Consider the following 27297-nt stretch of genomic DNA (forward strand, 5'->3'; position numbering starts at 1 on the left):
AACACTACATACTTACCTACCGCTGTCTGTCCCCGGCGCTCTGCTTCTCTGCTCTGGCTGTGAGCGCCCGTCAGCCGGAAAGCAGAGCGGTGACGTCACCGCTCTGCTTTCCGGCCGCTGTGCTCACAGCCAGTACAGGAGGAGTGCAGAGAAGCAGAGCGCCGGGGACAGACAGCGGTAGGTAAGTATGTAGTGGTTGTTTTTTTTACTTTAACGATGGTAACCAGGGTAAACATCGGGTTACTAAGCGCGGCCCTGCGCTTACTAACCCGATGTTTACCCTGGTTACCAGCGAAGACATCGCTGAATCGGTGTCACACACGCCGATTCAGCGATGTCAGCGAGAGATCCAGCAACGAAACAAAGTTCTGGACTTTCTTCCCCGACCAGCGACATCACAGCAGGGGCCTGATCGCTGCTGCGTGTCACACTGGACGATATCGCTAGCCAGGACGCTGCAACGTCACGGATCGCTTGCGATATCGTCTAGTGTGACGGTACCTTTAGACAGCTCTTGGCCATGGTGGAGAAGTTGGAGTGTGATTTACTGTGTGGACAGGTGTCGTTTATACAGGTAATTAGTTCAAACAAGTCCAATTTAAACAGGTAATGAATGCAGAATAGGAGATCTTTAAAAAAAAGTAACAGGTCTGTGAGAGACAAAATTTTTGCTGATTGGTAGGTGATCAAATACTTATTTCATGTAATAAATGCAATTTAATTATTTAATAATCATACAGTGTGGATTTTTTTTATTCTGTCTCTCACAGTTGAAGTGTATCTATGATAAAAATTACAGACCTCTCCATTCTTTGTTGGTGGCAAAACTTGCAATATCGGCAGTGTATGAAATACTTATTTTCCCCATTGTACCTAAGGCCGGGTTCACATTGCGTCAATGGCAATGCGCTGACGACATCCGTTACACAGCGGGACTAACGCTATGTAACGAATGCATTAGTGCACCCATTGACTGCCACTATGTAGCGCATCGCTAACGCATGTCATAATCGGCATGCATTAGCGATGTGCCGTCATTCTGTGATGGACCCTCGGACGCGGGTTGCAACGTTTCCGGGTCCGTCACCGGAGCATCTGCGCTATCGCGATCGCATAACGCGATCTTTAAAAGGCACTAGCGTTTGTGTAGTCCGTTTAACGCATGCATTGAACGGACTGCACCAACGCAATGTGAACCCTGTCTTAGGACAGCAAATGCAGTAAATATTTTTAACAAGTTCTTTCTCCAGTATAAGCTTTTTTTCCTTAATTATATATTTCATCCATTAGGTTCAAAATTGATGAAGGAATTTTTAGGCCTCGATTCAAGATCGGTGCCTTTTACGCCGGTCTTCATGTGGGGGCGGGAGGGAGTGCGAGGCACCTGATTCATTTTTAATTAATCAGGCTAGGTGCGAAGTGGTGTATGCTTCTGGAGTAAGATTTATAGTGTAAGTAATGCCACTGCTTGTCATGTATTTGACAAGCGGGGTCGCCACGTTCCTGTTGGAGCTAGACAAAAATGGCGCGGTAATGCAAAATGCAACAGATTTTTTGTAGCCTTGCATTGTTCAAAAATGTCCTGACTTTTCAAAGCTCTTTACGCCAGTTTTGTCACCTAAAAGCTTTTGAAGAATAAGGAACAGAGTGGACCAGACCTGTCCCTAGAAATATCAGACAGTCCTACTTGTTAAAATGCTTGTAACTGTTATAATCAATGTTCTCTTTTATATTTAACACTCACTCATCTTAGCCTATCATCCAATTCTAATATGCAAATGCTGTAATCTAATGAGCTGATGTCTGTAAGAAAGTTGTTTTACCATCAATTCCCTTAATAGAATCACCCTCTTCAGTGGTGGAAGTGATTACTGCTTGTGTGGAAATTCATATCCCCAGTTGTTGACCCACAAATCTGTCAGCAAACTATAGGCTGCTTTTTACATACGGCAGCCTGCATGTCAGTGGACAGTAATGTAATACAGATTAACAGGGTAATAGCTAGGAATTTGAGTCCACTCATATTATTAGATCACACCAGCGACTGAGGAAAACAGTTCTAAGTGTTGTTGCAAGAGAAATGAGAACTCACTGGACTATAGACATTAGTAGATTGGGAATTTTCCAGAATTGGGCCAATCGCTACAGTTAGTAAGGGGAGGTAGGCAGCATGCTAATTAAAAAAGCACAATCTAAACCGGCTAGATAATATTTCACAGGAGAAAAAAATGTTAGGTCTTTATAATTATAACGCTATTTGTTTATTTGTATTTATTTTTTAAATATATTGTACCGTAGTTCTTCATGAAACTGTGATAATTTTACTTCTTTCTGCAGTATAGTTACCTTTAGATGTTAATGTATTCCTTATATTTTCATTGAAATACTGTGTTTTTTTCTGAATGGCTCTCTGCACTGTAAGGATCTTTGACCCAGGTTTTGAGCTTGCATATTTTAGTGTGTATATATCCAGTTCATCTGCTCTAAATTGCTGCTAAATAATAATACTATGTTAGTGCTCTAAGCTATGAAATGGGTTAAATACTGTTAAAGGGGTTATCTGACTTTTAACTGCTCTATTTGCACCTCCACTGATCAGCAATTTGAAGCTGATTGAAGAAACTGCTGCTCTTACAGGCTTGTTCTTGCCTCTTCAAACAACTGATCGAAGGAGTGTCAGTCTAAGATTGATGGCTTATCCAAATGATGATCAATTTTTAAAGTATGGATTGTTAGGTGTCGAGTTCCCGCCGCTGCACGGGGGGAATCTCGAACCGTGTCCGCTGCGGTCTGTCATTCTCCTCCAGCCGCAGCGGAACCTGCTCAGCAGAGACGTCGATCCCAGCATCTGGCTCAAGCTGATACTGTGCCCTTGGTTACTGCTGCCTTTCCAGGCTCAGCCCTTGTAGCCAGCACTGATCAGTGGCGAGCAGACGTTCCAGGGACTATGTCCTGCTTTTCCCCTACTGAGCATGCCGACGGGTCGACCTCTCATTGGAGGTTGGGGGTCACATGCTCAGGTCCTGTAGCGGCTCCTATTGGATCACTAGGAAGGTCCTGGAGAGCTACAGCTATAAAAGGTTCTCATGACCGCACGGCCATGCGCTAGTGTAAATCAGTTATTGTGTGTGTGTCTAGCGCCAGTTAGTGTCATCCAGCATCAGGCACAATCTATAGCGTTTAACAGCGTTAGCCAGTGCGGCACTGTGCGCTACCAGTGCGCTTACCTGTCCCTATTTAGGGCGGTTAGTGGTGTTAGCCAGAGCGGCGCTTAATCCATTTTAAGTTTAGTTTACTCCTGACACCACTGTAGCGGTGTCGAGCGCAAGAGGTCTCAATGGACTCTGACCCTGAGTCTTGGGGCAGAGTTCTGTGACTCCTTGCTTGCGCTCTCTGTGCGGTATCGCGGCCCTGTGACGCAACAGGGTTCGCTTCCTTCATACTGGGTGAAGCTAACCCGTGTGTGTCTTCTCTTAATACCACCATATAATCTGCCATTACTGAGCAGCAGGTGTCTTCTCTGCACGGTGGACCCCGGACTGCGAACGCAACTTAAATCGCCTCTTATTTATATTTGGTGCGTTCCGCCAGTCCTAACATGGGTAGCCCCTTTAAGCATTTATTTTTCAGACAGCATATGGCTGTCTGAGTCAGCCTTTAAACGCTTTGGGTGGTGATGTAAAAATATTTGTCGAGTTACCACAGCAACCCCGAACAGAGTTGCATAGAGGTAATCTGCACTAGGGTAAGGAGCCTGGACAGGTGAGTAACAAAAAATCTTAATATATACTTACCTTGTAATGTCTTCACATCCTGTTCCATCCAGATGTGTCCGGATCCCAGAATTTCAAGGGGCAAAGGTTCACCGACCGCCATATTGGGACACCCAAGTAGTGGGTGTCTCAATATGGAAACTGCTGGTGGTACCAGCCCCTTGCGCGGTACCACCAGCGGAACACCGTCGCACCACACACACAGTGTACACACACTGTATATGCCATACGCACCACACACACTGTATATGCCATACGCACCACACACACACTGTATAAGTCAAATGCCCCCCACACACACACTATATACGCCATACGCAGCGGTACCACCAGCGAAACACCGTCGCGAACACACCGCCGCTAGGATTAGCCGAATGATTCATTGACCGCCGCCATCTTTGTACAGGAGGAGCGATTTTTGCGAAGGCTTAGTGAATTATTTGGCTGATCCCGGAGGCAGATGTGCAACGTGTCTACAGGCAGAGGAAGCCAGTCACATTAAAGGGGTTTTCCCACGAACGAAAGTTCATTTTAAAAATTATCTGTGTCTGACCCTGTACAGAACATAACACATCTCCTTGGCGGGGGAGGAAGCAAAAGACAATACTGACATTACAGCAGGGGATCACAGAGGATTCATTATGTCAGGTAAAATATTTCACTGACTGTTTTTAAACAATATTTTACCTCAGAAAATGTATTCTCTGTGATGTGCTTTCAAAAGGGGGTGCTTCTAGGTACTAACCATGCAGAATGCCAAAACTTTTGCATCAGCCCATTTTCCTATTTGTAATTTTTAAAATATAAATGATGAAAATATATACAGTACATTTTTTTGCCTAAAATACAAAAAAAATGTGTCATCTAGAACTTTAGGCCTTTTAGAGATAATTTCAACTTGCTTAACTGTGAACAATAAAAGTAATTTCACCAGGTGAGTCCAAACTTTTGCATGCCACTGTATTCCCCAAATCATGTATTCACGTGATCATGTATTCATATAATAATGTACATGTATATTTATTAATTTGTGCCAGTATAATCCTTTTTTAAATCTATCCCGTTTTGCGAAAATCATCTTAGGGATCATCCTTCAGTTGCCATTGTAGTCATCCTTTAGTAGTGCCAACTCATGATTAATCGTGCACAGTGTGGTACCTCTCAACTGGTTGCCTGCCAGCATAGGTGTGCTGTGCCTAGATCAGAGCTTCTACTCTGAAAGATGATGTCACAGAAATGGGTACAGCCTCCTTCATTACACTGTAGGTGCTGTGTAGGTGTTCTATTAACGAAAATCAAGTGATGCACAGAGACCTGAGAAGAGAGAAAATACTGCAAGAGGGGGTGAAAGCAAAGAAGTACTGCAGAAAGGGGCTCTGTATAGAGGATATAAGAGGGGATTTACAGCAGGATAGTGCTCGGTGTACAGAGCCTGAGATTAGTTGAACTGTTTTTGATGTCTGCAGCTGAGAGACCAGGGATCTGAAATTGTAAATGCCACTCTGTTGATACACATGACTGAAGATAATTTTTTGCTCTATGCATCAATAGAGAAAAATTTGCGGTTTCAAATGACTGGTCTCCCAACATCAGGAAACAAACACAGCTGTGCACTTCTGCTGTGATGCAGTACAGGACAGTTGAGCTCTGCTAGAACTAGATAATTATGTAAAATAACACATACATCTATACTGATATAGCTGTCCGAAGATAAAATCAGTACATGAACAGAGAGTACACAGGCGCATAAGGTGAATAGTAGGTTTCATAATGATGGCCAAACAGCCCAACACATAGAATAATGGCCAAACATCCTCCACACATGGTATGACAACCAAATGGTCCACCTTACACAATATGATGTTCCCACAGCCTCACACACACACACACACACACAATATGATGGACTCCGCAGCCCCACGCACACAGTATGATGGACCCCACAGTGTCCTACACACAGTATGATTGTCCCCACATCTTCACATACAGTGCCCCTTACAGCCCCTATAACCAGCAAATAGAACCCAATCACAGAGTGCCCAAACAGACCCCCCACACACAGTATGAAATCCAAACGACCCTATGATAGCCAAATGGTCTTCCACATGCAGAATGGTAGCCAAACTGTACCCCACATACAGTATGATGGTCAAATGACTCCCCACAGACACAGTATGATGGTCCTACAAGAACTGACGGTTAATTAAAAAAAAGAACTGAATTGCTACATTTCTGAAGGCTAAAGGCGATCCAAAGCACTACTGTGTCTCTAATGAAGTATCCATTTAATATATGTGTGTATTGTCAAAGCAGCACCTTGAATTATACAGAAATGTATGCCTGATTAAGAGAAGAAAGCAATCTTATATTTAAGAATGTCTGTTTTTTTTCTTGTGCCCTCTTTGAGGGGACATGTTAAGTTTTAGATTTCTGAAGGAAAGTTGACATGAAAAAATGATACCTAAGAATATTATCATCCTTATTTAGTGATTGAAATGCTAAAGTCCGAATATTATCATCCTTATTTAGTGATTGAAATGCTAAAGTCCTTAGAGGGAATTGGTCATTGCCTTTTATTCCTGTTTCCTTGCATGAAAATATAGCAAATCTGACGCATGGAGTGTTGGCACAAAAAGTTTGCAACTTCTTGTCCTTTTCTACTTATTCACAAAATATTAATATGTAAAAATAAAACCAAAACCTCTCTTTCATAACGTGGTCAAGGCAGCCCACTGCAGAAAAAAAAAATAATATATACACACATATAGGACCGGACAAACAGTATAGCTGAAATCTGCACCAGATCAAAGCTTGCATTGATTTAACTTTGTGGCAGGACGGGCCATAAAAGCTCCAAATGTATTCAGTGGCATGAGCCTGAATTATAATTGTCGCACCTTATGGACTTTGAGTTCAGTAGTAGCATGTGAAACTTCAGTCTTGATCAAATCCCTCCTTTTCTTTATATTTACATTTTGTAACACTTTTAGATTTTACAACTAATTGTACATAAGATGCGATGTAATATTATGGATATTTTTAGTATTATCAAATACAATTTTAAAAAGCATTTTGCTTTTTTTTAATTTGCAATGCAGATTGAACTTCTGTTTGACTCTTCAACCCTCTTGTCACAGCAGAGAAACACTTTGATCGTTGCTTACTCAAGAAGAAAATGTAGGCAGCATACACATGATGAAGCTTGCGTTGCAGATGGCTTTTAGATCAGTGATTCTCCACTGAGACACTTTTAACTTTTTTCACTACCAGCAGTGTTGATGCTATGATTTTATTAACAATGTAATGGATGTTTTTCTTCATATTTCTACCAAGTAGCAGATACGTAGTTTCAAATATTCTTTAGCTTTTACCTTTGGTGAAATGCCCAGTAGGTTCTAATATGTAAATGCTACCATAAATAGAATGTTCTGGGAATTACGTTCTATCGGTAAATCATTTTACCATCCCTTAGTAAGAAATGTGAATGGTTCATTTGTTTCACAGCTCTCTAGCTCAGTGATATTGCGTATCACTTTGTCTACAGTCCAATTGGAGTGCTAATTTTGTAGTGTCTTTCCTAGCATAAAATATCTAAAACGATTACTGTTATAACAGTTTCACTAGTAGCTAAGTGAGCATACAATCAATAATATTATTTCCAGACACTCTCCTTAACGCTTTGTAATGTTATGCCATCTCACTCTGTTGTGCAGATCCCAAAGTACACAGCTTGCTGAAGGCTGTGTTGAAACAGGACAGTTGAGGTGTATACCAAAGTATTCGTACTTTTACTTATGATTGTAGCCAGTTAGAAAACCTCAGACTAGTGTTTAATTGAACTTACATGTGCATTAGGTCTAGGGTTTTTCATAAACGTTTTCCCTTGCATATCTATGGCATACTGTAATAAGGTTAATGCTGAAAAGTAGTTCTGCTATATCAGCGCCCATACTTTAGCTTACTAAATTACACGGGTTGATGAATTTCTAAGGTTACTAGTACAATTTTGTAGGTAGTTTTTCTGAAAAGGCATTTAAGGGAACCTGTCACCAGTTCAGTCATGCTCTGAGTATACAGAGCAGATACTGTAACCATGCTCCCGGCCCTGACTATATACTCAGAGCAGTGACTGAACCAGCGCCGTCCCGCCCCTATGACTGAATATGGAATGCGGGCATGGAGAATAAAGATCATATACTCCCCGCTGCATTCGGCAGCGTGCAGGTGTCAGACAGCATCAAAGCACTATTAACCTGCAGATTAACATCATATCTGTGGGTTATCATACAGTGAGAATTGTGAGAAAGCTGCTAATCCGTGTTGGGTGGCGGGGTTACACAGATTAGCCGGACTGCCTTGCATATTAGACCGAGTCAGGCAGTAATAATCTCCTAGCACAACAAAAGGGAGACTCTGAATATAAAGAAACCCAACAGAGAGTATCTTAAGGAAAATGTAAATTTTATTAAACACTGAAAATCTGGTAATCCATAGCAGAGTAGGGCTAACCAAGCAGGACAGGAAGGTACATATTCACCACAACAATCACGCGCACTATATGGCACTATTTTAATACCAAATGAATAATAAGGGTATAAGCTCACTATTAGGAGCCATATCTTATCCGTAATAAATCAAGACTAATAAGTACCATACACAATTATAAAATATATATATGTAAAAAGATGGTATATACCAATGCTATCAGCAATCCAAATATAACCCCCTATTGTCAAAATGAGGTACCATTTAAAATGTACATATGGTCAAGTTTGCAAAGTGCAGAGGAGTGCTGAGCAAAGGAAAATGCAAAGTTCAAAATACGTTATTAAGCTAAAGTGCATATCTAGTGCAAAATAAATAATATGTGCAAGATTACCTACATGTGTTGAGAGACCTGAGACCCAGCCTGCCGCCTCAACGTACGTTTTACCGATCTTCGTCAGGAGTAATAATCTCCTGTTGATAAAACTCTGAATATATTGAACCTATGTTAGACAGGCTAGTAAGTGACACATCCTTGAACCCTGGCTCTATTGTCCTATGTTGTGCTGCTCTCAGAATAATTCGCAAAAACCTGCTGACAGATTCCCTTTAAAACGATATTCCTATAACAGACATTTGTGGCATCTACTGGATAATTCGTATAAAATGGCATTACCCTCAAGCTATAGTAGGTGTTTCAGGCAAATATAACAGAAGAATATCCTGTAGAGAAAGAAGAAAGAGGCAATCTTTTTTTTTCATCATAATGGTGATATTTAAACAGCTCACAACCTCTTCCATTGACGGTGCAGTTCTTGCCAACCAGTGTTTAGCTATGGTCTTCCTGTTTTGATACAGTATTTTAGCTATTGCCAGTTGTGGGGATAAATATCCAGTACCTCTCCCATAGCCCAGCACATACTTTAGGGCTGAGAGATATTTAAATTTTAAAGATCTTGAGAATCAATCTGCCGCCTCTCACAGCCTAACCAGGTAAGAGCATGATCAACACCCCATTCAAGGAGATGAACAAATCGGATATAGACTCTTGAGTTTTAATTGCGTGCCATTATTGTAGACACTTGAAGTCAGAGATACTCAAACTAAAGGTCTGTTTTAAATGCACAAATGTGCAAATATAACCCTCCTTATATAGTTGATGTAATTATCTCAATCCTCTCCTTTTCCATTCCCCAAAACCTTCTAAAAGTTGCAGTGTCTTGAAACGAGTTATTCCAGATAGAAGTGTATTTGAAATATTCTCTCATTCCCAACCATTTCTTACAAGCCCACCAGATTTTATAAACAAGATTTAAAGTCGTGAAGCATCCAGTCTTAGACCTAAGCCTGCATGCCCCTAGTAGCTCTACTAAATTACTCCACCCTTCCCAAGCAATTTTAGCACTGGGGCACCTGCATTCCCCCAAAGCCCATCTTATAACGTGTTGAAATTGGGAGGTTATAAAATATCTCCAGGTATGTGGCAAGGCCAAACCCCCCATTATTTTTGGGCAGCTGTAGCTTCTCCAAATTTATCCTGGGTATACCCCTTTTCCAAACTAAGTCCCTAAGAATGTTATGCATCTACCTAAACCAATATTTGGAAATCAAAATGGGAGAATTATGCAGTATATAAAGAATGCTAGGCTCAAAGCACATTTTGATAAGATTCATCCTTCCCAGTAGCAATTTCCCTCATGCTTCAACTTTATTTTGGGATCCAATGGACTCAAGTTTAGAGAGATGTAATCTTTCGTCTTTCTTGTGATATATATGCCACGATATTTGAATTTTGAGACTACTGGGACCATGAAAGAACTACTTAGTCCTAAGATATTTTCCAATGGAAACAGCACAGATGTTGACCAATTTATGGTCAATCCCAAGAAGGCCCCAGATCTGTCTATAGTTTCCATTACAATTGGAAGCAAAATGTTTTTATTATTGACAAATAATAAGAAATCATCTGCTTATAGAGCAATCTTTTCTTACTGATTCCCAAGTTTCTCTATCCCATTATGTTGTCTAATAATACAAGCTAACGGCTCAATTGCTGTAGCAAAAAGTAAAGGTGACAGCGGGCAGCCCTGACTCATTCCACTGTGAATCTCGAGGTTTCCAGAAACATCTCCATTTGATCTTATATTAGAGCTTTGTGCTTAACCAATGTTATACAGTTATGGACAAACCCAATTTTTATTAACATCTCAAATATAACCCCATTTGACACTATTGCATGCTTTGGTGGAATCCAAGGATAAGACGCCCTTCCGTCTAGGATCCACCTGTGCCACTTGCAAATTCAGAAAAAGCCTTCTTAGGTTTATGGCAGTTGACTTAGAGGACATAAAGCCAGCCTGATCCAGATGAATTATTGATTCGATAACCATACTCAGTCGGGAGGCCAAAATTTTAGCCAATATCTTAACATCTTTTGTTAGCAATGAGATACATCTGCAAGTGTCAGATAGTTCTCTATCTTTTCCTCTCTTGGGCAGAACAACTATTACCGTCTCGTAAAACGACTTTGGTAACACCCCTGATACAAATGCATTTTTAATCATTTCCACGTAGCTCGATAATATTTCTTCCTCAAAATGTTTATAGATTTCTATTGGAGGCTATCCAAACCAGGGGCCTTATCATTAGCCATTTTTCCTACAGCCTGGCTAACTTCTTCCAAGAAAATTGACTGATCTAAAAGAACTCTTTATCCTCCAAGTCATCTTGCAGTAATTTACCTTAGCCGAATATAGAATAGAATAAAATCAAATAGAAGCTATGTAATAATAATAATCTTTATTTATATAGCGCCAACATATTCCACAGCGCTTTACAGTTTAACAGTTTCAAACACAAAAGTCATAAGAAACAACGTTAACAATACAATAATTAAAGCGAAATAATAAGACCTTTAGTATATCCGGGGGCCTGAAGGTCATATTGCCCTCTACATCTCAATTGAAATATGAAAGCATTTTCATTTTTGGCCTGGGTCATCTTTCCAAGTAATGACCCGAGGTCTCTCCCTCCTTATAGAATTACTGTTGTATAAACATACATTTATTATCGGCCTGTTCTAGTTGGAATGACTGAAAATGCTTTTGCGATTCCTTCCACTGTGGTAGACTTTCAGGGCTATTGTTTTGAATAAACCGCAATTCAGTATCCCAAACTGTTTTCCAGGTCGACACCTTGTCTTGTGAGTTATCCATAACAGACTTTATTTATCTTATTCACCCCTTTACATCCTATAGGTCCATTATAGGTTGCCTCCTTATCTTTGATGTGGGCTCCAGCTCTGAGCCCGCATCCTTTCAGGCACATGATGACTGATCTGATCACAATCCACCCCTGGATCTTTCTCATCTTTCAGTATACATCGGGGGCTTATCTACAGCATTACAGAATGCTGTAGATAAGCCCCTGATGCTGGTGGGCTTAGCTCACCTTCGATTTTGGGGGTGACAGGTTCCCTTTAAATAAAAAAGAACCTATACATGTTTGGTATCTGCAAACTCATAATGACCTGGAGAATCATAATAGCAGGACAGTTTTAGCATTTAGTGAACATGGTAAAAAAGAAAAACAATTGATTGTGGAATTGCACAATCTTTAATCAATTTCAACCACACTTGAAATTTTTTTTACCGTTTTCCATTTTTCAGTACACTATGTGGTAAAACCAATCGTGTCTACCCACAAAAAACAAGCCCTCACGCGGCCATAGTGACAGAAGAATAAAAATGTTATGGCTCTGGGAAAATGGGGAGCAAATAATGAAAAAGAAAAACAGAAAATTCCAAGGTGGTGAAGGGGTTAACAAACCTGTCATGAGGGCCTTCATTGCATATCATACCATGCTTATAAATGCCAAGCCAAATTAATGGAAAAAAATCCCTATAGTTGCCCCCTGACATTGTTACAGTCAATAATTTTATGCCAAAAAGGATTAACCCCCTAAATTACAGAGCCAATTTGGTACTTAATGACCAAGCCAATTTTTACAATTCTGACTACTGTCACTTTACGAGGTTATAACTCAGGAACATTTTGAGACTGTTTCTTTCTGACATATTATACTTCATGGTAGTGGTAAAATTTCTTCGATATTACTTGCTTTTATTTATGAAAAAAAAACAGAAATATGGCGCAAATTTAGCAATTTTCAAACTTTGAATTTTTATGCCCTTAAATCAGAGAGATATGTCACACAAAATAGTTAATAAATAACATTTCCCATGTCTACTTTACATCAACACAATTTTGGAAACACATTTTTTTTTGTTAGGAAGTTATTAAAGGGTTAAAAGTTGACCAGCGATTTCTCATTTTTAAAACAAAATTTACAAAACCATTTTTTTAGGGGCCTTCTCACATTTAAAGTCACTTTGAGGGTTGTTCATAACAGAAAATACCCAAAAGTCACACCATTCTAAAAACTACACCCCTCAAGGTGCTCAAAACTAGTGATGAGCAAATATACTTGTTACTCGAAATTTCCCGAGCACGCTCGGGTGTCCTCCGAGTATTTTTTAGTGCTCAGAGTTTTAGTTTTTAGCGTTGCAGCTGAATGATTTGCATCTGTTAGCCAGCATAAGTACATGTGGGGGTTGCCTAGTTGCTAGGGAATCCCCAAATGTACTTATGCTGGCTAACAGATGTAAATCATTCAGCTGCAGCGCTAAAAACTAAAACTCCGAGCACTAAAAAATACTCGGAGGACACCCGAGTGTGCTCGGGAAATCTCGAGTAACGAGTATATTCGCTCATCACTACTCAAAACCAAATTCAAGAATTTTATTAACCCTTTACGTGCTTCACAGGAAGTGAAGCAATGTGGAAGGGAAAAAATTACATTTAACTTTTTTTTTTACAAAAATTTTACTTCAGAACCAATTTTTTTTCTTTTCACAAGTGTAAAAGGAGAAAAGTTAACACAATGCCATGTTGTGTTTAGAGAGCCCCTGATGTGCCTAACCAGTGGAAACCCCCCACAAGTGACACCATTTTGGAAACTAGACCCCTTAAGGAACTTATCTAGATGTGTAGTGAGCACTTTGAACGCCCAAGTGCTTCACAGAAGTTTATAACGTAGAGCCTTGAAAATAAAAATTTTATTTTTTCCACAAAAATGATCTTTTCGCCCCCAAATTTTTATTTTCTCAATGCTAACAGGAAAGATTAGACCACCAAAGATGTTGTGCAATTTGTTCTGAGTACACCGATACCCCAAATGTGGGGGTAAACCACTGTTTGGGCGCACGGCAGTTTGACTTTTTCAGCACAGAATTGGCTGGAATTGAGATCTGACGCCATGTTGCATTTGGAGAGCCCCTGATGTGCCTAAACAGTGGAAACCCCCCACAAGTGACACCATTTTGGAAACTAGACCCCTTAAAGAACTTCTCTAGATGTGTAGTGTGCACTTTGAACCCCCAAGTGCTTCACAGAAGTGTATAACGTAGAGCCGTGAAAAAAAAAATCTTTTTTTCCTCAAATTTTTTACTTTCACAAGGGTGACAGGAGAAATTGGACCCCAAAAGTTGTTGTCCAGTTTGTTCTGAGCACGCTGAAACCCCATATATGGGGGGGACCACTGTTTGGGCACACAGCGGGGCTTGGAAGGGAAGTAGTGACGTTTTAAATTGCAGACTTTGATGGAATGGTCTGCGGGCGTCATGTTGCATTTGCAGAGCCCCTGATGTGCCTGAACAGTAGAAACCCCCAACAAGTGACCCCATTTTGGAAACTAGACCCCCCCAAGGAACTTATCTAGATGTGTGGTGAGCATTATGAACCCCTAAGTGCTTCACAGAAGTTTATAACGTAGAGCCATGAAAATAAAAAATAATTTTTTTTCCACAAAAATGATTTTTCATCCCCAAATTTTTACTTTCACAAGGGTAACAGGAGAAATTGGACCGTGAAAGTTGTTGTGCAATTTATCCTAAGTACGATGATACCCCATATATGGAGGGGACCACTGTTAGGGCGCATGGCAGATCTCGGAAGGGAAGTAGTTATGTTTTGGAATGCAGACTTTGATGGAATGGTCTGCGGGCGTCATGTTGTGTTTGCAGAGCCCTTGATGTGCCTAAGCAGTAGAAACCCCCCACAAGTGACTCTATTTTGTAAGCTAGACCCCCCAAGAAACTATCTAGATGTGTGTTGAGCACTTTGAACACCTAAGTGCTTTACAGAATTTTACAATGCAGAGCCGTGAAAATAAATAATCTTGTTGTCCAATTTGTCCTGAGTACGCTGAAGCCCCATATGTGGGGGTAAACCACTGTCTGGGTGCATGGCGGAGCTCAGAAGGGAGGGAGCACCATTTGACTTTTTCAACGCAAAATTGGCTGGAACCAATGGTGGAGCCATGTCGCGTTTTGAGACCCCCTGATGTGCCTAAACAGTGGAAACCCCCAATTCTAACTACAAACCCTAACACCAACACACTCCTAATCCCAACCATAATCCTAATCACAACCCTAACCCCAACATACCCCTAATCACAACCCTAACCCCAACACACCTTAATCTTAACCATAACCCTAACCACAAACCTAACCCTAATCCCAACACACCTATAACCCTAAACCTAATCCCAAACCTAACCATAATCCTAACCCTAAACCCATCCCTAACCATAACATTAATCCCAAACCTAACTCTAATCCAAAACTTTGGAAGGCTTTTTTTACACTTACCGGGTTTTTGCAGGCTGTATTGCCGCATTTTTCATGGTCTGCCGCAATAGCGGACTGCAAAAAACTTGCGGATCGACGTGTTTCGGGTTTGCAATACTATGGCAAAAGTATTTTTTTTAAAATCAGTGGTCCGCAAAACCGGAAGTCACGGTGTACCGCAAAACAACCTTCCGTTGTTTTTGCGGCCCCATTGAATTACAGGAAACATCTGACCTCTGTAATTGTAAACAAAGGTTTCTGTACCAAATATTAAGTACTGTTTTTCTATTGTATTAAATACTTATTTCATGCAATAAAATGCTAATTAATTATGTAAAAATCATATTGTGATTTTCTGGATTTTTTTTTAGATTCTGTATCAAATTTTACCTACGATAGAAATTACAGACCTCTCCATTCTTTGTAGGTGGGAAAACTTGCAAAAATCGTCAGTGTATCAAAGACTTATTTTCCCCACTGTATATTGTTAAAGTCTCCCATAATTATTAGAACAATATCTGGGCAGTCTGTTAATTTCATCAGGATTTTTTGAGCGGAATAGTAAGGAGGGGGAACATAAACTACAACAATGGCACATTCAAAATGAGAGATTAAGCAACAGACACATACAAACCTCCCTTCATCATCTTTGAAGCTGCTTATTAGTGATGAGCGAATACAGGTCCTTCTCAAAAAATTAGCATATAGTGTTAAATTTCATTATTTACCATAATGTAATGATTACAATTAAACTTTCATATATTATAGATTCATTATCCACCAACTGAAATTTGTCAGGTCTTTTATTGTTTTAATACTGATGATTTTGGCATACAACTCCTGATAACCCAAAAAACCTGTCTCAATAAATTAGCATATTTCACCCATCCAATCAAATAAAAGTGTTTTTTAATAACAAACAAAAAAACCAACAAATAATAATGTTCAGTTATGCACTCAATACTTGGTCGGGAATCCTTTGGCAGAAATGACTGCTTCAATGCGGCGTGGCATGGAGGCAATCAGCCTGTGACACTGCTGAGATGTTATGGAGGCCCAGGATGCTTCAATAGCGGCCTTAAGCTCATCCAGAGTGTTGGGTCTTGCGTCTCTCAACTTTCTCTTCACAATATCCCACAGATTCTCTATGGGGTTCAGGTCAGGAGAGTTGGCAGGCCAATTGAGCACAGTAATACCATGGTCAGTAAACCATTTACCAGTGGTTTTGGCACTGTGAGCAGGTGCCAGGTCGTGCTGAAAAATGAAATCTTCATCTCCATAAAGCATTTCAGCCAATGGAAGCATGAAGTGCTCCAAAATCTCCTGATAGCTAGCTACATTGACCCTGCCCTTGATGAAACACAGTGGACCAACACCAGCAGCTGACATGGCACCCCACACCATCACTGACTGTGGGTACTTGACACTGGACTTCAGGCATTTTGGCATTTCCTTCTCCCCAGTCTTCCTCCAGACTCTGGCACCTTGATTTCCGAATGACATGCAAAATTTGCTTTCATCAGAAAAAAGTACTTGGGACCACTTAGCAACAGTCCAGTGCTGCTTCTCTGTAGCTCAAAAGTGGCTTTACCTGGGGAATGCGGCACCTGTAGCCCATTTCCTGCACACGCCTGTGCACGGTGGCTCTGGATGTTTCCACACCAGACTCAGTCCACTGCTTCCTCAGGTTCCCCAAGGTCTGGAATCGGTCCTTCTCCACAATCTTCCTCAGGGTCCGGTCTCCTCTTCTCGTTGTACAGCGTTTTCTGCCACATTGTTTCCTTCCAACAGACTTACCATTGAGGTGCCTTGATACAGCACTCTGGGAACAGCCTATTTGTTGAGAAATTTCTTTCTGGGTCTTACCCTCTTGCTTGAGGGTGTCAATGATGGCCTTCTTGACATCTGTCAGGTCGCTAGTCTTACCCATGATGGGGGTTTTGAGTAATGAACCAGGCAGGGAGTTTATAAAAGCCTCAGGTATCTTTTGCATGTGTTTAGAGTTAATTAGTTGATTCAGAAGATTAGGGTAATAGGTCGTTTAGAGAACCTTTTCTTGATATGCTAATTTATTGAGACAGGTTTTTTGGGTTATCAGGAGTTGTATGCCAAAATCATCAGTATTAAAACAATAAAAGACCTGACAAATTTCAGTTGGTGGATAATGAATCTATAATATATGAAAGTTTAATTGTAATCATTACATTATGGTAAATAATGAAATTTAACACTATATGCTAATTTTTTGAGAAGGACCTGTATACTCGTTACTCGAGATTTCCCTAGCACGCTCGGGTGTCCTCCGAGTATTTTTAAGTACTCGGAGATTTAGTTTTCATCGCCGCAGCTGAATGATTTACATCTGTTAGCTAGCATAAGTACATGTGGGGGTTGCCTGGTTGCTAGGGAATCCCCACATGTAGTCAAGCTGGCTAAGAGATGTAAATCATTCAGCTGCGGTGATGAAAACTAAATCTCTGAACACTAAAAAAATACTCTGAGGACACCCGAGCGTGCTCGGGAAATCTCGAGTAACGAGTATATTCACTCATCACTACTGCTTATGCTTTCAAAGTGAATACTTTTATGCACTATAAGACTGACTCCCCTAGAGCAGTTGGAATAGAAAGAGTGCTGTCCAAACCCCATCCCGGACCTGTGCATTAAATTAATAAGATCAGTTGTCATATTCATCTCCTGTGGCCGTATAATTGCCAGGTTGATGAATTCAACATATTCAAATATTGCATATTTTTTGTCTTTTATATTCCAAGATATAAAATTAACTGTTGCACCCATTTACTAAGGTACTGAATAAAGGCAACTGTTATTGTCAAAGTCACCCATTCCAGATATTTTACCATCCATATAATCCAAACTTCAGCAGGTTTGCACAGCAGATAGCCCCCTTCCCTCAACGCAGCTAACAATCCCCTCCTTCTTACCTCTCTCAAAGAGTATAAATCTACCCTTACCAGTAAGGGATGGGGCCAAAAGCAGCTCACAACCATTCTGTGCATCCTTCACAATAATAAATACCAGAACTAAAATATTGTATCCTACATAGAGCCCGCTACACTAAAGATAAACCATATAACTTGCATATATGAATCATTAACCGTAACACTATTACAACGTCTGCCTCTCCCCCTACATCTTCATGCCTCTGACCATAGGATGTACAGGAGCCATCTTGGATATCTGATGTCGCCCTCCTTCTTTTTTGCTGATCTTTCTGCTTCTGGTTATCATCACCATTACCACCCTGAAAAAGAACGTCCAGCCTCCAGGAACAGTCAACCACAGGATAGGAGTTTTTTCCCCGAAATTGCATCTCAGGATGTGTCTTACAGCATGAGCGCAGCTGGAGCTCTCTGGAGACTTGTCTTCACCGCATTCACGCTAAACCATTCCCCCCCCTCCCCAAGCAATCACTACCTTAGTGGAACTGCTATATGAATAAAAACTGTACATAAATACATTGAATATATATTCGAAAGAGAACTGCACCCTGGCCAACATCATACTTGAAGTGCTAAAGTGCCCACAAAAACCATGTAAAAGAGTTGGACACATCAAATTGAATCTACTATATAATTGTCTAAGGGTCACTTCCGTCTTTCTGTCTGTCTGTCCTTCTGTCATGGATATTCATTGGTCGCGGCCTCTGTCTGTCATGGAATCCAAGTCGCTGATTGGTCTCGCCAGCTGCCTGTCATGGCTGCTGCGACCAATCCGCGATGGCCACAGTCCGATTAGTCCCCCCTACTCCCCTGCAATCAGTGCCCGGCGCCCACTCCATACTCTCCGCAGTCAGTGCCCGCTCCATACTCCCCGCAGTCAGTGCCCGACGCCCGCTCCATACTCCCCACAGTCAGTGCCCGCTCCATACTCCCCGCAGTCAGTGCCCGGTGCCCGCTCCATACTCCCCGCAGTCAGTGCCCACTCCATATTCCCCGCAGTCAGTGCCCGGCGCCCGCTCGATGCTCCCCTCCGGTCACCGCTCACACAGGGTTAATGCCAGCGGTAACGGACCGCGTTATGCCGCAGGTAACTCACTCCGTTACCGCCGCTCTTAAGCCTGTGTGACCAAGTTTTTACTATTGATCCTGCCTATGCAGCATCAATAGTAAAAAGATCTAATGTTAAAAATAATTTTTAAAAAACCTGCTATTCTCACGTTTCGTAGTCCGACGATGCGCTCCCGCCAGCTTCAGGTCCCAGAGATGCATTGCGAAATTACCCAGAAGACTTAGCGGTCTCGCGAGACCGCTAAGTGATCTGGGTAATTTTGCAATGCATCCTGGGAACGCAAGATGGCGGCAACCGCGCGCATCGCCACAGGTTTGCTGGATCCCGCCGGGTGAGTATATAACTATTTTTAATTTTAATTATTTTTTTTAACAGGGATATGTACCCACACTGCTAAATACTACGTGAGCTGTGTTAGATACCGCGTGGCTGCTATATACTACCTGGCTAGTGTTAGATACTATGTGGGCTGTGTTCTATACTGCGTGGGCTGTGCTATATATTACGTGGCCAGTGTTATATACTGCGTGGGCTGCGTTATATACTACATGGCTGCTATATACTACGTGGGCAGTGTTATATACTACGTGGCTGTGTTCTATACTGCGTGCTATATACTACGTGGCCACTGTTAGATACTATGTGGGCTGTGCTATATATTATGTGGGCTGTGTTATATATTACGTGGCCACTGTTGCATACTACGTGGGCTGTGTGTGTTTTATATTGCGTGGCTGCTATATACTGCGTGGCTGCTATATACTGTGTGGGCTGTTATATACTACGTGGGCTGTGTTATTTACTGCGTGGCCTATATTAACGCATCGGGTATTCTACAATATGTATGTATATAGCAGCCACATGGTATATACCACAGGCCACGTAGTACTCCTATATACTACGTGGCCTGTGCTATACCACATGGTATATACCACAGGCCACGTAGTACTCCTATATACTACGTGGCCTGTGCTATACCAGTTACCACTGAAGAAGCAACTCACATGATGAGACGTGGGGGATTATTTCCCACTAGATGGTGGCCCGATTCTAACGCATGGGGTATTCTAGAATATGTATACATACATACATACATATTCTAGAATACCCCATGCGTTAGAATCGGGCCACCATCTAGTGGGAAATAATCCCCCACGTCTCATCATGTGAGTTGCTTCTTCAGTGGTAACTGGTATAGCTGATAAAACATCATGTTATGCAACAATCTTTCATTTGTCAGTGAAGCACCTCATCTGTGTTTTTAGGGTACCATGGCTGAGGATATACAATAAAAATCTTACAATTTAGATCTCTTCGGCGACCATTGCACCTACTGAGTTCTAATGAGGTTCCATCATTTTACACAAGTCACTGTGAAAAATTGGAGACTGATTAAAATAATATGATCATTAATGAACAGTTTTGTTTTTTTAGATGCTGGAAAAACTAAAAGATAGATGGATGCACACTGGTTTATGGGAGAATTTAGAACAGATCAAGACGGTTATTAAAGAGCCTCAAGGAGGAGATAAAACGGACTTTGATAAATTACTGCAGACATATTACGATGCCATACGTTTTAAGGGAGTGAAAGGTGAGTGTAGCCAAGAAAAGCTGATCATTTATGAAAGAATGGTATATTTGTTTACGTACCAAAAAATATATAAGGCCAAGACTATTGCAGTATCTCTCTCATCTCTTGTAGTCCATAAGATTGTATATATGCAGCTGTTGTACCCAAAATACATTAATATTTAAGACTTTAGCAGACTGTGTTTAAGCTCTAACACTCTTAAAAGTCTGTGCGTGAGCCCAACCTTTAGACTAAAGGCGGCCAAAGCACCTGATTTTGGGGGGATTGGCTGACAGTCTAATATGTATGCAGGCCTCTCATCTCTCTCCCCACATATGTTGTTGGAGGGTATAGGGAGTCACACTCTCAAGTAGGCATTAGGTAGCATTCACACAGGCACTGGATTTTTGTGTCAAAACAATGTGACATTTATTTACACAGGTTTCACAGCACCAAAAAATAAAACCATAAGCAAATTCCCTAGCCGTGTCTTGGCGCTAACTAAACAAAATAGACCCTGGCTACTGATACACGGCTGAGCTAGTCCCAGTTCAGTCAAACAAAACAAAAGTTATCTATAGCAACTACTGATAATTCCAGTTTGGTGCACATGACCTGTGCTGTCTCTTTCCAGAGAGAGATTCTGACTTGTCTCTCTCTCTATTGCTCCAATACAATCCAGCCTGGTCAGCTTTCCCCTGCTGACTGAATAAGGTGAACACCTAGCCTGGTTATATGCAGAGCCATCCAGGTGAAGCTAATCAGAGCCTGTAGAGCTAGGATTTAACCTTAGCCTACCTGTCTTTTCTGTAAGGGAAAGCCGTATCCAGTATTTTAAACTTACAACAGTCAATCCTTTTATACTTCCTGTGACTCTTCTGATAGCGACTGAAAATCAGCGAAAGAAGATAGCGAAAGAAATCAGGAGCGCTCACTCAAGCATTTCTGTGTATGACGGAGTTGGGAGAATTGGCTGGTTGGTGTCGGCCAAATGATTGTTTTGGTATCTATTATGTTTAGTGGCCTTATTATCCCTGTTTGTACTTTCCTTTTTCAGATGGTGCCCTCCTGATTGCAGTCTGCAGAGGTAAAGTGAGTGAAGGACTAGACTTTTCTGATGACAATGCCCGCGCTGTTGTAACAGTAGGAATTCCGTTTCCAAATGTTAAAGATCTACAAGTACGTTTACGCTCAAAGGCAATAATTTGACTTTTTATTAATAATTGATTCTATTGATAATAGTAAGAAGAACATGCAAATAAACTAAGAAGAACATGCAAGTAAAGTATTTCTTAAAAAAAATATATATATATATATATATTTATCTATATGTAGATATACAGTACAGACCAAAAGTTTGGACACACCTTCTCATTTAAAGATTTTTCTGTATTGTCATGACTATGAAAATTGTACATTCACACTGAAGGCATCAAAACTATAAATTAACACATGTGGAATTATATACTTAACAAAGTGTGAAACTGAAATGATGTCTTATATTCTAGGTTCTTCAAAGTAGCCACCTTTTGCTTTGATGACTGCTTTGCACACTCTTGGCATTCTCTTGATGAGCTTCAAGATGTAGTCTCCGGGAATGGTTTTCACTTCACAGGTGTGCCCTGTCAGGTTTAATAAGTGGGATTTCTTGCCTTATAAATGGGGTTGGGACCATCATTTGTGTTGTGCAGAAGTCTGGTGGATAGACAGCTGGTAGACCTACTGAGTAGACTGTTAGAATTTGTATTATGGCAAGAAAAAAGCAGCTAAGTAAAGAAAAACAAGTGGCCATCATTACTTTAAGAAATGAAGGTCAGTCAGTCCGAAAAATTGGGAAACCTTTGAAAGTGTCCCCAAGTGCAGTGGCAAAACCCATCAAGCGCTAAGGAACTGGCTCACATGAGGACCTTCCTAGGAAAAGAAGACCAAGAGTCACTTCTGCTTCTGAGGATAAGTTTATCCGAGTCACCAGCCTCAGAAAGCGCAGGTTAACAGCAGCTCAGATTAGAGACCAGGTCAATGCCACACAGAGTTCTAGCAGCAGACACATCTCTACAACAACTGTTAAGAGGAGACTTTGTGCAGCAGGCCTTCATGGTAAAATAGCTTCTAGGAAACCACTGCTAAAGACAGGCAACAAGTAGAAGAGACATGTTTGGGCTAAAGAACACAAGGAATGGACATTAGACCAGTGGAAATCTGTGCTTTGGTCTGATGAGTCCAAATTTGAGATCTTTGGTTCCAACCACCGTGTCTTTGTGCGACGCAGAAAAGGTGAACAGATGGACTCTACATGCCTTGTTCCCACCGTGAAGCATGGATGAGGAGGTGTGATGGTGCTTTGCTGGTGACACTGTTGGGGATTTATTCAAAATTTAAGGCATACGGAATCAGCATGGCTACCACAGCATCTTGCAATGGCATGCTATTCCATCCTGTTTGCGTTTAGTTGGACCATCATTTATTTTTCAACAGGACAATGACCCCAAGCACACCTCCAGGCTATGTAAGGGCTATTTGACCAAGAGGGAGAGTGATGGGGTGCCGCACCAGATGACCTGACCTCCACAGTCCCCAGACCTGAACCCAATTGAGATGGTTTGGGGTGAGCTGGACCGCAGAGTGAAGGCAAAAGGGCCAACAAATGCTAAGCATCTCTGGGAACTCCCCAAGATTGTTGAAGACTATTCCCGGTGACTACTTCTTGAAGCTCATCAAGAGAATGCCAAGAGTGTGCAAAGCAGTCATCAAAGCAAAAAGTGGCTACTTTGAAGAACCTAGAATATAAGACATAATTTCAATTGTTTCACACTTTTTTGTTAAGAATATAATTCCACATGTGTTAATTCATAGTTTTGATGCCTTCAGTGTGAATGTACAATTTTAATAGTCATGAAAATACAGAAAAATCTTTAAATAAGGTGTGTCCAAACTTTTGGTCTGTACTGTATATACTCACCCTCTCCACATCCTGCAATGGGGATCAGTACATGTGTTCAATTGCTCTCACTTTTTCCTTACGACCTCTATTGGTCATTTTAATTGTCAAAGGGTTTTTCTGCTGATTGAACCATTCCACAGAAAAACCATCAATAATTATGGTTGAAATCACTTTTTGTGCCCAGTATCTGCTATTTTCAGCACTTCAGTAGGAATGAGCTAACATGCTTTATGATATTTGGATATCATTCGAGTATCTGAGTGGTAGGATGTGCTTGTTACTGGGCGAGCATTAGGTGGTGCACGATTTCAAACTGTAATTCCCGCTCCTCATGTTTGGCGCCTGTTACACAGCTAATAAGCATGCAGGGATTGCCTGCATGCCACTATAATGCCGTAGCCATCTTGGTAGTGGCATTGCTATGATTGGATGGCCATGTGACATCATCAGGGGCTTATAAAAGAAAAAGCGCCGCCTGGCACCACTGATGCACACTGACACCATAGCACATCTCTGTGACCGTTCCTATTGTAGGGAGAGGGTACTTGTCTGTGTGTGTGTGTGTGTGTGTGTGTGTTTGTGTGTGAACAGTATAAGAAATCAGAGTCCTGTAATGTTGATACTGGAGCAGAAACGGAACCATCAAACTAAGAGCCCTTTTTAAGGGCTAGTCGTTAGCTTTACTCTTTGTATCACATACACTCTGTATTAAAGGGGTATTCCCATCTTAACCATAGAGTATTTCATGTTCTGGGGTATATTTTTATCATATCTAACACTCACAAAAAGCCTTAACAAATTTTGCTGGGTTAAATTTGTTAGCCATACAATATTCCATAGTCTGGGGTCCAGGCCACATCCTTTATGACAGTGGTTCTTGCAGACGGGAGAGCCAGAACTGGTGAGCGGACTGCAGGGCCTAGACTGATTGGAAGAGACAAGGAGGTGAACCAGGACCAGGTCTGGAGAAATGTTATCGTGCTCAAAAGCCGCAAGGTACCAAGAGTTGGCATCCCGTCAGCTGAGAAGGGAGTCCATTGAAGAGTTTGAGACCCGTCATCACATCTTGTTCAACCATCGGGCAGTAGAGATGGAATACTTGCCTTGAAGGCTACAAGAACTGATCGCTCGAACCAGGGTCACGTCCTCAAAATAAAAGGTTAACATCGCTGGTATACAGTGGGTGTGATCCCAGAAGGAAGCGAGCGGTATGAACCCTTCTTGAGGAATGAATGGGTCTGGGAGAGGCTCCTTGAGGCAGCTCAAGACAGTGCTACTACCACCCCCTAGATAGCATACTGTTCCACCTCCTATGGGGGAGCAGGCAATGGTGCTGGTAACACAGGAGGCTGTTGTCCATTTCTATATATGTCACCTGGGAATTGGGCTCCAGGAAGCAGTTGGAGGCAGTCCTCCCAGCCTCCCGAGGAAGAAGAAGAATCAGACACCTGAAGAAGGGAATTACTTTCTTACCCACCTGATAATTTTTTACTGGATTTGCACTGTGTGAATGTGTACAGCAACTACACTTTAAAATATTTGAATGAGGCCCGCCAGTTGTTGCTTTTCTGGGGTTTATGGATGACCCTCCTAATAATTATTTCCTGGCTTTGCACTTTCTGCAAAACCTTTGAGTGTAGATGTGCATAAACTACACTTTCAAAATATTTACATTTCAAATTTATTTCTGGATTCAATTAATCATCCATAGTTTAATGCGGTTATTGGTACATTATGGAGGTATGTAAAACTCAAAAAAAGTCAAAGGTCTGGAATAAATTTCTGTAATAGTTAACCCTCCAAAAAAAGTTCAAAAATTTTTCTTTGTTAAATTTCTCACTTATAGACTATTCCGTCATCTGGGGTACATTTCTGTGGTATAGTACACTCACATAAAGTGTTAAAAATGTACCTGGATTAAATTTCTCAGCCATAAACTATTCCATGGTCTTGGGTACATTTCTGTGTTATATAACACTCCAAAAAAAAAGTACAAAAATATATCTTAATTCAATTACTCATCTGTAGAGTATCACGTGTTCTGGGGTACTTTTCAGTGGTATATAACACTCCAAAAAATTGTTCAAAAATTTATCTGGATTAAATTAGTCATCAATAGAGTATAACGTCTTCTTATATACATTTTGGTAGTTTATAACCCTCCAAAAAATTGTTCAAAAATGTATTGGTATTATATTGCTCATCTCTAGAGTATTATATTTTCTTGGGTAGATTTTGGTGGTATTAACCCTCAGAACAAGTTGTCTAATGTTTTTCGGTATTATATTGCTTAGCCATACAGTATTACGTGTTCTTGCATATATTTTGGTGGTATCGAACCCTCCAAAATCTTGTTAAAAAATGTATGTGTATTATATTGCTCATCCCTAGAGTATTACATGTTCTTGGGTAGATTTATGTGGTATCTATCCCTCAATACAAGTTGTCTACATTTTTTCGGTATTATATCGCTCATCCATAGAGTTATATACAGTATATTCTCAGGTAAATTATGGTGGTATATAACCCTCCAAAAATTATGTAAAATGTATCGGTATTATACTGCTCATCAATAGAGTATTACATACCACCGAAATCGACCAAAGAAAAATGTAACTCTCAAAAAATTCGTTCAAACATTTTTCAGTATTATATTGCTCATCCATACAGTATTACGTGCTTGGGTACATTTCAGTGATATATGATACACTATAAAAAAGCAGTGAGAAATTTGTCTGGATTCAATTACACATCCTTACAGTTTTATGTGCTTTCTGTTACATTTTGGTGTTACATAAAACTTAAAAAAAAGTGAACTTTTTTTTATTGATTCAATTACTGATCCGTGCAGTATTATGTGCTTTTTGTTACATTTCGGTGTTACCTAAAAAAATCTTGAAAAAATGTTTATGGATTCAATGATTCATCCATACACTGTAACATGGTTCATGTTACATTTCACTGGTATATTAAACTAAAAAAAAAACCTTTCAAAGCTTTTTACGGATTCAATGATTCATCCATATACTTTAATGCGGTCCTTGTTACATTTCGCTGGTTTATTAAATGCTAAAAAAAGCTTCAAAAAATGTTTTTATTCAATTATTCATTCATACAGAATAATGTGCTTTGTGTGAAACTACGGTTGGTTAAAGTTTAAAGACGCTTGGCCCAGTACGGTTCACACAATATTTTTTGTCATAAAAATGTACTATTGCCTTATATACAGTAGAACCTGCTTTGTGTTAAATTTCGTTGGTTTGAAATAAAAAAATAAATTGGCCTACTACAGGTGTATACTTTCTTAATATTTTTGCCTTCAAGATGTACAGATGACCCTGCTTGTAATTTTTGGATGGCTTTGTACTCTGCATAACTTTTAGGAGTGTAGCAGTACCATAACTATACTTTGCTTACAATATTTGAGTGAGGCACTACAGTTGGTGCCTTCAAGGGTGTATGGATGACTCTGCTTGTAGTTTTTGGAAGGCTTTGCACAGTGCGTAACCTTACGAATCTAATAGTTTCACTACATGACCATTTGAAAAGAATGCTTATGAGGTCCTCCTTTATGTCTAGTACAGGGTGCATCTGAGTTCCTCTTCCATAACATTTTTAGCAGTTCTTGCTTCCTTCATAACTTACACTGAAATTTCCAATTATTATTTTTTTAAAATCCTTTTTAACCCCTTCCCGACCTTTGACGCCACGTAGGCGTCATGAAAGTCGGTGCCAATCCAATGGAAAGATCGCGTCCCTGCAGATCGGGTGAAACGGTTAACTCCAATTTCACACGATCTGCAG

The 27297-nt window shown here is 40.6% G+C and overlaps 1 protein-coding gene across 3 annotated transcripts in view; it reads left to right on the forward strand.

Annotated features, from left to right (window-relative positions):
* BRIP1 (BRCA1 interacting DNA helicase 1) overlaps positions 1-27297 on the forward strand; it is a 567171-nt gene that overhangs the window by 463901 nt on the left and 75973 nt on the right. For all 3 annotated transcript variants that reach the window (XM_069757210.1, XM_069757211.1, XM_069757212.1), the window contains 2 exons: positions 20414-20573; positions 21610-21731. In XM_069757210.1, the coding sequence (XP_069613311.1) occupies positions 20414-20573; positions 21610-21731 (282 nt within the window). The remainder of the gene's footprint in view (positions 1-20413; positions 20574-21609; positions 21732-27297) is intronic.

The sequence above is a fragment of the Ranitomeya imitator genome, chromosome 3 (genome assembly GCF_032444005.1).
Source record: "Ranitomeya imitator isolate aRanImi1 chromosome 3, aRanImi1.pri, whole genome shotgun sequence".
NCBI classification, from domain to species: domain Eukaryota; kingdom Metazoa; phylum Chordata; class Amphibia; order Anura; family Dendrobatidae; genus Ranitomeya; species Ranitomeya imitator.